This window comes from Procambarus clarkii, chromosome 75 (assembly GCF_040958095.1).
Source record: "Procambarus clarkii isolate CNS0578487 chromosome 75, FALCON_Pclarkii_2.0, whole genome shotgun sequence".
Lineage (NCBI taxonomy): Eukaryota > Metazoa > Arthropoda > Malacostraca > Decapoda > Cambaridae > Procambarus > Procambarus clarkii.
Genome location: NC_091224.1, coordinates 4,137,572 through 4,149,247, shown reverse-complemented (window position 1 = coordinate 4,149,247; position 11,676 = coordinate 4,137,572). Strand labels below are relative to the sequence as shown.

Genomic DNA, 11,676 nt, shown 5'->3' with positions numbered 1-11,676 from the left:
AAGGCACATTATGAAACATTCAGGCACAGTATAATTATTCCTCCAGCTTATAAAATGGAGGAAAGAGTTTTGATAATAATTGTCAACAAAGTGTTTGTTCCTGCACATACAGGCCGAACGGCTCTAGTGTTCCTAATTTAATCACTATTTCCATTCTTCTCTGATTATCCATGCTGATTAGTAATTAGCCTCTCAGGTTCAATAATCTCATTCATCTCTTTCACCTCAAAGTTCAATCATTATATTCCACAAAAAGAGTTGAGTAATTTTGGGAGTTAATTAATGGGTAATGTTGCCGATCCTATCGGCTGATAATGATCACCCATCACCAGGGTGCTGAGAGGGGGGAGGGAGGGAGGGAGGGAGGGAGGGGGAGAGAGAGAGAAAAAGAGAGAGAGAGAGAGAGAGAGAGAGAGAGGGGGGGGGAGGGAAGAGGGAAAGAGAGAAGTAGAGGTAAAGAGATGGAGGTATGGAGGTAAAGAGAAAAAGGTAGGAAGAGAGGCAGAGAATAAAATTGATTGAATTTTATTGTGTCAAAATATTTTGATAGGTGTAGCCGGTATCATAACATTCTGTCGTGGTGGTCAGAGTGTGACTCTGGAACACTGTAATTCTGGTGACCCCGACCAGCCTATGTTCATCCCGCACCCCGGACCATTCTCCCAGCAAATAATACTGATGGTAACCCCGAGCATCTGCCCTCGATCTTTTTACAAACACTATCTCTTATAGGGTAGATGTTTGCTTGACTGCCCCCCACTTTCCCCTCTGGCTTATATGTTATTATGTGGCTCACGACATCTGTACATTGAGTGATTGCGGTGTGTGTATATTGTGATTGATGGAGGTCGTTTACGAATATGTTAAATAACACAGAACTTAGTCAGGAGTCTTGCGGAACTCCACTTGTCGGAGTCAAGGTCAGAGCATTTATCCCGTTGAAGCAGGGAGTGGTGCGTCTGTGCTTCTTGAAGCAGGGAGTGGTGCGTCCGTGCTTCTTGAAGCAGGGAGTGGTGCGTCCGTGCTTCTTGAAGCAGGGAGTGGTGCGTCTGTGCTTCTTGAAGCAGGGAGTGGTGCGTCCGTGCTTCTTGAAGCAGGGAGTGGTGCGTCCGTGCTTCTTGAAGCAGGGAGTGGTGCGTCCGTGCTTCTTGAAGCAGGGAGTGGTGCGTCCGTGCTTCTTGAAGCAGGGAGTGGTGCGTCCGTGCTTCTTGAAGCAGGGAGTGGTGCATCAGTGCTTCTTGAAGCAGGGAGTGGTGCGTCTGTGCTTCTTGAAGCAGGGAGTGGTGCGTCTGTGCTTCTTGAAGCAGGGAGTGGTGCGTCTGTGCTTCTTGAAGCAGGGAGTGGTGCGTCTGTGCTTCTTGAAGCAGGGAGTGGTGCATCAGTGCTTCTTGAAGCAGGGAGTGGTGCGTCTGTGCTTCTTGAAGCAGGGAGTGGTGCGTCTGTGCTTCTTGAAGCAGGGAGTGGTGCGTCTGTGCTTCTTGAAGCAGGGAGTGGTGCGTCTGTGCTTCTTGAAGCAGGGAGTGGTGCGTCCGTGCTTCTTGAAGCAGGGAGTGGTGCATCAGTGCTTCTTGAAGCAGGGAGTGGTGCGTCTGTGCTTCTTGAAGCAGGGAGTGGTGCGTCTGTGCTTCTTGAAGCAGGGAGTGGTGCGTCTGTGCTTCTTGAAGCAGGGAGTGGTGCGTCTGTGCTTCTTGAAGCAGGGAGTGGTGCGTCTGTGCTTCTTGAAGCAGGGAGTGGTGCGTCTGTGCTTCTTGAAGGGTCCTCTCGGTATCATTAGAGTCCAGTGTTGGGAGTCTGTCGGGTTGACCACAAGTCCGTCGTGTCAGAGGCTGTCAAGTCCTTGTGCACATCTCTTGTTGCTCTCTGAACGCATTTACAACAACGTAAGTATTCAACAATCATAACACAACTACTGAACAACCTCAGCACAACTACTGAACAACCTCAGCACAACTACTGAACAACCTCAGCACAACTACTGAACAACCTCAGCACAACTACTGAACAACATCAACACAACTACTGAACAACCTCAGCACAACTACTGAACAACCTCAGCACAACTACTGAACAACCTCAGCACAACTACTGAACAACCTCAGCACAACTACTGAACAACCTCAGCACAACTACTGAACAACCTCAGCACAACTACTGAACAACCTCAGCACAACTACTGAACAACATCAACACAACTACTGAACAACCTCAGCACAACTACTGAACAACATCAACACAACTACTGAACAACATCAACACAACTACTGAACAACCTCAGCACAACTACTGAACAACATCAACACAACTACTGAACAACATCAACACAACTACTGAACAACCTCAGCACAACTACTGAACAACATCAACACAACTACTGAACAACCTCAGCACAACTACTGAACAACCTCAGCACAACTACTGAACAACATCAACACAACTACTGAACAACCTCAGCACAACTACTGAACAACCTCAGCACAACTACTGAACAACCTCAGCACAACTACTGAACAACCTCAGCACAACTACTGAACAACATCAGCACAACTACTGAACAACCTCAGCACAACTACTGAACAACATCAACACAACTACTGAACAACATCAACACAACTACTGAACAACATCAACACAACTACTGAACAACATCAACACAACTACTGAACAACATCAACACAACTACTGAACAACCTCAGCACAACTACTGTAAGTCACAATGAAGACAGGTAAGCCTCGACGTCACGGACGCCGGGGGTGACACCTGTGGTCGGTGCCACGCAGTAAACCTCTCCCTCGACGTCACGGACGCCGGGGGTGACACCTGTGGTCGGTGCCACGCAGTAAACCTCTCCCTCGACGTCACGGACGCCGGGGGTGACACCTGTGGTCGGTGCCACGCAGTAAACCTCTCCCTCGACGTTACGGACGCCGGGGGTGACACCTGTGGTCGGTGCCACGCAGTAAACCTCTCCCTCGACGTCACGGACGCCGGGGGTGACACCTGTGGTCGGTGCCACGCAGTAAACCTCTCCCTCGACGTCACGGACGCCGGGGGTGACACCTGTGGTCGGTGCCACGCAGTAAACCTCTCCCTCGACGTCACGGACGCCGGGGGTGACACCTGTGGTCGGTGCCACGCAGTAAACCTCTCCCTCGACGTCACGGACGCCGGGGGTGACACCTGTGGTCGGGGCCACGCAGTAAACCTCTCCCTCGACGTCACGGACGCCGGGGGTGACACCTGTGGTCGGTGCCACACAGTAAACCTCTCCCTCGACGTCACGGACGCCGGGGGTGACACCTGTGGTCGGTGCCACGCAGTAAACCTCTCCCTCGACGTCACGGACGCCGGGGGTGACACCTGTGGTCGGGGCCACGCAGTAAACCTCTCCCTCGACGTCACGGACGCCGGGGGTGACACCTGTGGTCGGTGCCACGCAGTAAACCTCTCCCTCGACGTCACGGACGCCGGGGGTGACACCTGTGGTTGGTGCCACGCAGTAAACCTCTCCCTCGACGTCACGGCAGGGGGTGACACCTGTGGTTGGTGCCACGCAGTAAACCTCTCCCTCGACGTTACGGACGCCATTCCAGTGGAGATTTAGGAGTCGATCTCACCCAAGTGATGCTGAAAAGATATTGGAGAGTTCTCTGAGCCTTGCGAGCCTTCGTCGCCCCATTACCCTCTGGAAGAGACATATCGGATATTTATCGGTACCGCCAAGATATACAGACCAGTTTCCGTAGTCGTCAATTACTCAAGTAACTAAATCTGAGTAAACTTTTTTACATATTCGCAAAGCGCTTTAATTTCAGTAAAATAGTTTGGTTTACAGTGAATGGCGTTTTCTGCAACATGGGAGACGAGGCTTGAAGCCGCTCACGTCTGGTTAGTCAGCTCGTGTCAGAGGCTGTCCCTCCTACTCCAGCAGACACCTGCCGAGGCGCCGGGATAAGACTATACTGACGCAGGTTCAAGTCTTTTGTAGTGCTTCGATCATTTATATTGGTGGTGCTACTTGCCCATAACGCACTTGATGGCTGTCAAGTATAAACCTTGACAATCACTGTGGTGGTGGCTGTCAGGTGTAAACCTTGACAACACTGGTGGTGGAGGCTGTCAGGTATAAACCTTGACAACACTAGTGGTTGAGGCTGTCAGGTGTAAACCTTGACAACACTGTGGTGGTGGTGGCTGTCAGGTGTAAACCTTGACAACACTGGTGGTGGAGGCTGTCAGGTGTAAACCTTGACAAACACTGTGATGGTGGCAGCTGTCAGGTGTAAACCTTGACAAACACTGTGATGGTGGCGGCTGTCAAATGTAAACCTTGACAAACACTGTGGTGGGGGCGGCTGTCAGGTGTAAACCTTGACAAACACTGTGGTGGTAGAGGCTGTCAGGTGTAAACCTTGACAAACACTGTGGTGGTAGAGGCTGTCAGGTGTAAACCTTGACAAACACTGTGATGGTGGCAGCTGTCAGGTGTAAACCTTGACAAACACTGTGATGGTGGCGGCTGTCAGGTGTAAACCTTGACAAACACTGTGATGGTGGCGGCTGTCAAATGTAAACCTTGACAAACACTGTGGTGGGGGCGGCTGTCAGGTGTAAACCTTGACAAACACTGTGGTGGGGGCGGCTGTCAGGTGTAAACCTTGACAAACACTGGTGGTGGCGGCTGTCAGGTGTAAACCTTGACAAACACTGTGGTGGGGGCGGCTGTCAGGTGTAAACCTTGACAAACACTGTGGTGGTGGTGGCTGTCAGGTGTAAACCTTGACAAACACTGTGGTGGTGGTGGCTGTCAGGTGTAAACCTTGACAAACACTGTGGTGGTGGTGGCTGTCAGGTGTAAACCTTGACAAACACTGTGGTGGTGGTGGCTGTCAGGTGTAAACCTTGACAAACACTGTGGTGGTGGCGGCTGTCAGGTGTAAACCTTGACAAACACTGTGGTGGTAGAGGCTGTCAGGTGTAAACCTTGACAAACACTGTGATGGTGGCGGCTGTCAGGTGTAAACCTTGACAAACACTGTTGTGGTAGAGGCTGTCAGGTGTAAACCTTGACAAACACTGTGGTGGTAGAGGCTGTCAGGTGTAAACCTTGACAAACACTGTGGTGGTGGCGGCTGTCAGGTGTAAACCTTGACAAACACTGTGATGGTGGCGGCTGTCAGGTGTAAACCTTGACAAACACTGTGGTGGGGGCGGCTGTCAGGTGTAAACCTTGACAAACACTGTGGTGGGGGCGGCTGTCAGGTGTAAACCTTGACAAACACAACCACACGGTGGAAGCTGCCGCCCGTAACCCGGATGGAAAGCTTCAACTCGACTCGTCCCTCGGTACTAACGTCACACTCAACAGCTCTTGAAGCTTGAAGCCTTCGTGTGTCAAGCTTCCGCGCGAGGTACAACTACTTTACTCTAGCTTTATACAGAGCTTAGATTCGTGTTCTATTGGCTTTGTCTTCTAATGTTTAAATTACAAATATTATATTTATTGTTTCAGTTGGCGATTGTTTGTATTTGAAGCACGTGGTTGAAATATTTTCAACGTTGTGGTTCGAACAGAGGTCGTCCTCGAAGCACTGTTCGAGAAATGTTCGAACAAGTTACGACTCGTATGTAAACCGTTTTCGGTCATAAACAGGGAGTTTGGCGGCTGGATTAATGATTATTTGGCCTTTGTTTAGTCGCTGTCCAGCTGCCGTCGAGACAGGAGTCGCTGGCCAGCTGCCGTTGAGACAGGAGTCGCTGGCCAGCTGCCGTCGAGACAGGAGTCGCTGGCCAGCTGCCGTCGAGACAGGAGTCGCTGGCCAGCTGCCGTCGAGACAGGAGTCGCTGGCCAGCTGCCGTCGAGACAGGTGTCGCTGGCCAGCTGCCGTCGAGACAGGAGTCGCTGGCCAGCTGCCGTCGAGACAGGAGTCGCTGGCCAGCTGCCGTCGAGACAGGAGTCGCTGCCCAGCTGCCGTCGAGACAGGAGTCGCTGCCCAGCTGCCGTCGAGACAGGAGTCGCTGTCCAGCTGCCGTCGAGACAGGAGTCGCTGTCCAGCTGCCGTCGAGACAGGAGTCGCTGGCCAGCTGCCGTCGAGACAGGTGTCGCTGGCCAGCTGCCGTCGAGACAGGAGTCGCTGGCCAGCTACCGTCGAGACAGGAGTCGCTGGCCAGCTGCCGTCGAGACAGGAGTCGCTGGCCAGCTGCCGTCGAGACAGGTGTCGCTGGCCAGCTGCCGTCGAGACAGGAGTCGCTGGCCAGCTGCCGTCGAGACAGGAGTCGCTGGCCAGCTGCCGTCGAGACAGGAGTCGCTGCCCAGCTGCCGTCGAGACAGGAGTCGCTGCCCAGCTGCCGTCGAGACAGGAGTCGCTGTCCAGCTGCCGTCGAGACAGGAGTCGCTGTCCAGCTGCCGTCGAGACAGGAGTCGCTGGCCAGCTGCCGTCGAGACAGGTGTCGCTGGCCAGCTGCCGTCGAGACAGGAGTCGCTGGCCAGCTGCCGTCGAGACAGGAGTCGCTGCCCAGCTGCCGTCGAGACAGGAGTCGCTACCCAGCTGCCGTCGAGACAGGACGTATCCCAGGCCAGCCAGGCGAGCCAGGCGAGGGCATAGATCTCACTTCCCAACACTTCAAAATGATGCAAGAAGCATCAAGAGAGAGAAAATAACCACACATTCACACTCAGAGTAACCGGCCCACCAAATCGCTTCCTTCTTCCTCTTCCACCTTCCTCTCTATCTTTCTCTCCCTCCTGTCAATAAATCACCTCACTCCTTCATTACCTCCACGCCACCACCCTCACTGGCACTAACCATATAACAATCCCCGCTCAAGCAGACTGTAGTGAATGCCCCGACAAATCAGTAATATATCAAGAGGAATACAACTCTGGACAGTTTTCTCCCGGCCCTTGTAGCAGGGTCGGGCTATATTAGGGGGTCACACCTAGTGCTGTACTAGGAATTGTTGTAGTAAAGCTCATCTCCGTTCATCAGCTAACTAGTAACTAACAGCTTACACAGGTCACTATTCACCCTCACCTTTGCCTTCAGCATGACGTTTAAAATCAAATTTTGGTTCAGAGAAACTGGAAAGCTAAGCTTACAGGAAAACACTGACGCTCAAGGCAATGTTGTTGTTGTAGCAGCAGTTGAATTCGTCCCATCCAGTAATGGGGCAATAATTCTCCTTTCGCATGAAGACGATCTCCTGGGCGTCTTAAACTCAGACCTCCAGCATGGACCACTACAAGCAAACATCTCACCAATATTAAGAGTTACAACCGAGAGGACAGTTGCTGTTCAATGACTACTATTTGACAGCTAACAACACAGATGAAGACTTTATTAAAGAAATTCGATAGTATCTCGCAGTTCTCATATACATCATCATCTTCATGACGGAAGGTGCAGTTTGCCTGAAGTGTTCATCCTGCCGGTGACTGTACCAGTATTATTGTTAAGAGGCGTCACCGTCACACCTCAGTGTTGGCAACGACCAGGTCTGAAGTGTGTGTGTTGACTTGTGGTGGAGATTGTGGGACAAGGTCTGAAGTGTGAGTGTTGACTTGTGGTGGAGATAGTGGGACAAGGTCTGAAGTGTGTGTGTTGACTTGTGGTGGGGATAGTGGGACAAGGTCTGAAGTGTGTGTGTTGACTTGTGGTGGAGATAGTGGGACAAGGTCTGTAGTGTGTGTGTTGACTTGTGGTGGAGATAGTGAGACAAGGTCTGTAGTGTGTGTGTTGACTTGTGGTGGGGATAGTGGGACAAGGTCTGTAGTGTGTGTGTTGACTTGTGGTGGAGATAGTGAGACAAGGTCTGTAGTGTGTTTGTTAACTTGTGGTGGAGACAGAGGAGCGGTGACTAAACAGAGCCGTGTGTTAGAGGGAGACTTGCCTCACTGTAGGGCGGGATGTGGTGCTTATGGCGGCAGCTATATGCAAAATCAACATAGAATCAAATCATCGCTTCACGCTAAAATTATCTATCAAAACAGCTTAAGAAAATGAGGCAGAAGAAAAAGGGATCAAATATTACCAACCCGCTCACTTGGCAGTACCAAGTGAGCGGGTTCGAATTCCCCAATTGGCTCTTACAGATTTTTTCAAGGGATCAAATGCTCAGGCAAGAAGTCAGTGCCCCCAGCTAAGGTGGAGCAGCGCTTCAACATAACACAGTGTTTTAAATGCTTGAAATTTGATTGTGTTACTAACAACAATATTGAAGAAACCAGTAAGTGCATTATATGTCCAGGAAACTGTAAATACGACCCGGGTCTGTACCAACCCAAGCCACCCAAAATGTGCAGTCCGTGGTGACAAGCCCACTACACAGTCTCCAGTATGACCTAAACTGAAAAAAGTTAACAAAAATTGTTAAGGACGTACAAGCCTAAACAACCAAACACAACTTGTATCACAACAAAATTCATACCAATAACTATTAAACGTCTTGTCAACTACAAGTCTCTCACAACGATCAGCCCCAGACAAACTCCTCAACCACTATCAACTCAACAACTAAAGAACTGATACTTATTTCCAGTGCAAAGAAAATTTGCGAAAAATTATCATATATTGTTCATTAAGACTACTAGCAGTCTGTTGACAGAAAAGCAACCTTCAAACTGATGATATTCCTGATGAATTGATGTCATCAACTCCAGAAATTCACACATGATCATTTCCAACCCAAAGCAGGGCTCCGGTAGCCCCGTACAAGCAACTCAGACACAACTCTGGGAACTCAGAAACAACAAACAACAGTGCAGGTAAAGACCAAGCAGGACACCCCACTATAAAAACGAGAAATTTGTTAACTTGCAACAATTGTAACGTGCCTGATCAAACAACACCAGACTAGTCTAGCATGGACCAGCAATTACACGAAGCAAACACCAAGTTCATCCCACTAAGTTGACCAGACCACACACTAGAAGGAGAAGGGACGACGACGTTTCGGTCCGTTCTGGACCATTCCCAAGTCGATTGTGGTCAACATACTTTAGCCACGTTATTGTGACTCATCGCCTTCATCCCACTAACTCACCATACGTGCTCTCTGTTCAAAAATTCCTCTGAAGCTTAACAAGCTAAATTAACAAACCATCTTGACCGATCACCAATAATGACAAAGCAGATGGTTGAAGAAAGTTTCATTTTTTAACAAAGTTCTCTCATTAGGTTCCCACATGACAAGAGGTTGACACTATAACTGTTCATTCTCAGGAGCAGTTGGAGAAAGGTCTCCGAAAATGTCGTATGTCTGTCTGAAACAACTAAACGATAAGTGAAAGGGCAGAATATCCCGAACATCTTCACCACACAATGGTTGGTGAACATCTCATTATATTACAGCATAATCCCAACTCTGAAACCCAAGACTGCTTCATTCGCTACTGAAATGGGGCAGCATTTGCAACTGGAAATGGGGCAGCATTTGCTACTGAAATGAGGCAGCATTTGCTACTGAAATGGGGGAGCATTTGCTACTGGAAATGGGGCAGCATTTGCTACTGAAATGAGGCAGCATTTGCTACTGAAATGGGGCAGCATTTGCTACTGGAAATGGGGCAGCATTTGCTACTGGAAATGGGGCAGTATTTGCTACTGGAAATGGGGCAGCATTTGCTACTGGAAATGGGGCAGCATTTGCTACTGGAAATGGGGCAGCATTTGCTACTGAAATGGGGCAGCATTTGCTACTGGAAATGGGGCAGCATTTGCTACTGAAATGGACCAGCATTTGCTACTCTAATGGGGCAGCATTTTACATCTCCCGCAGTCCACTACAAGTGAAGACGAAGGCTCAGAACATGAAGAACAAGATGAACTATATGTACAAGAAGAACAAGTTCAACAACAAAATTATCAAGAGAAACAACAGTTAATGTTCTAAGAAATTGCAAAGAAAAGAAAATAAACATTGAATTGATAGTTAAAGATCAGACCAATAAAGGTAATTCAACAGTCAAATCACTTATCTAATCAATACTAAAATGGCAGTAACAAGACATAATCAATGAAATCTATGAAACAATCGTCACTAAAACACAGCTCTCGGCACAAGTTGTAAACGAGATCTAATCAATTCCACAACAAGATCAACATCACTACCCCTCTGGTGAAGCACCATCACTGGTTATTTTTTCATTTTCTATAATAATTTTTCACTTGTTCTCCACCATCACATAAAAAATTACATAAAAAATCACCATTAAGTAAGTGAGTACAGCAAATATTTCATGTTTACTGAAACTCACATCATACAGCTAACATCACATGCAGGCGATGAGTCACAATAACGTGGCTTAAGTATGTTGACCAATCCACACACTAGAAAATGAAGGGACGACGATGTTTCGGTCCGTCCTGGACCATTCTAAAGTCGATTTACACATCACAGTGTGTAAATCACTGGCAAAACCCAAGTGGTTGTGCCACTACCTTTAACTAAGACGACTCTACCAGTTATCCCAATCTGAAAGCTAGGTTCCCTATTTCCTTAACGTACCGTTTGCAGTCTCTCTGCTTACTAGCTCTACGGCCATCTAATCTGATCTGCAATCCTAGTTGTATCTGTTGGATAAAGATGTTAGTCAAGATATCTCTTGTGATGGTCTGATTCTTGGACGAAATGTGATATCTGATAGAGTCCCATTGTTTAAGCGTTGTCAGGCGCCTTAACAAGTGGAATGTTCACTTATGTCACCTCTTGATTACCTCTCCACTAAGGTCATCTCTGATTACCTCTTCACTAAGGTCACCTCTGATTACCTCTCCACTAAGGTCACCTCTGATTACCTCTTCACTAAGGTCACCTCTGACTACCTCTTCACTAAGGTCACCTCTGATTACCTCTTCACTAAGGTCACCTCTGACTACCTCTCCACTAAGGTCACCTCTGATTACCTCTCCACTAAGGTCAGCTCTGATTACCTCTTCACTAAGGTCACCTCTGATTACCTCTTCACTAAGGTCACCTTTGATTACCTCTTCATTAAGGTCACCTCTTGATTACCTTTTCACTAAGGTCACCTCTGATTTCCTCTTCACTAATGCCTCCTCTGATGACCACTAAGGTCACCTCTGATTACCTCTCCACTAAGGTCACCTCTGATTACCTCTCCACTAAGGTCAGCTCTGATTACCTCTTCACTAATGCCTCCTCTGATTACCTCTTCCCTAAGGTCACCTCTGATTACCTCTTCACTAAGGTCACCTCTGATTACCTCTCCACTAAGGTCACCTCTTGATTACCTCTCCACTAAGGTCTCCTCTGATTACCTCTTCACTAAGGTCACCTCTGATTACCTCTTCACTAAGGTCACCTCTTGATTTCCTCTTCACTAAGGTCACCTCTGATTACCACCAATCAATACATTCATACAGTTAATCATACATCAATATTCAGCATCTTAACATCATAATTATAAATACAGTTCTATTGTCTTAAAGTATCATGATCGATAGTTTTCCTAACTTGTCCTGAAGATCACGGCTCAGTCTCTCTAAACACTTCATTGTTCACATATGTTCATAAACAAAGTTCCTTTGTAACAAAATTGCACATCTAAACATATATGTTCAGTAACCACATATATTTTACGTCTCACTTTATTTGATATCGTGTTTACAAGTTTATTTTATAGCAATTATCTATGCAGGAAAACTCACCTTTTCATT

The 11,676-nt window shown here is 48.2% G+C and overlaps 2 protein-coding genes across 2 annotated transcripts; one reads left to right on the top strand and one right to left on the bottom strand.

Annotated features, from left to right (window-relative positions):
- Nucleotides 1-863: 863 nt before the first annotated feature.
- Nucleotides 864-1,559, bottom strand: LOC123771768 (putative mediator of RNA polymerase II transcription subunit 26). The gene has a single exon (XM_045764497.2). It carries the CDS (start codon nucleotides 1,557-1,559, stop codon nucleotides 864-866), a length of 696 nt encoding a protein of 231 aa, XP_045620453.2.
- A 1,154-nt stretch (nucleotides 1,560-2,713) lies between these two features.
- Nucleotides 2,714-3,602, top strand: LOC138356944 (mucin-19-like). The gene is made up of 2 exons (XM_069313479.1): nucleotides 2,714-2,723; nucleotides 2,779-3,602. Exons 1-2 carry the CDS (start codon nucleotides 2,714-2,716, stop codon nucleotides 3,600-3,602), a joined length of 834 nt encoding a protein of 277 aa, XP_069169580.1.
- Nucleotides 3,603-11,676: the final 8,074 nt, after the last annotated feature.

What these genes read in the sequence shown, in the direction of transcription:
- LOC123771768 (XM_045764497.2), bottom strand. Translation starts at nt 1,559, where the DNA reads ATGCACCACTCCCTGCTTCAAGAAGCACGGACGCACCACTCCCTGCTT.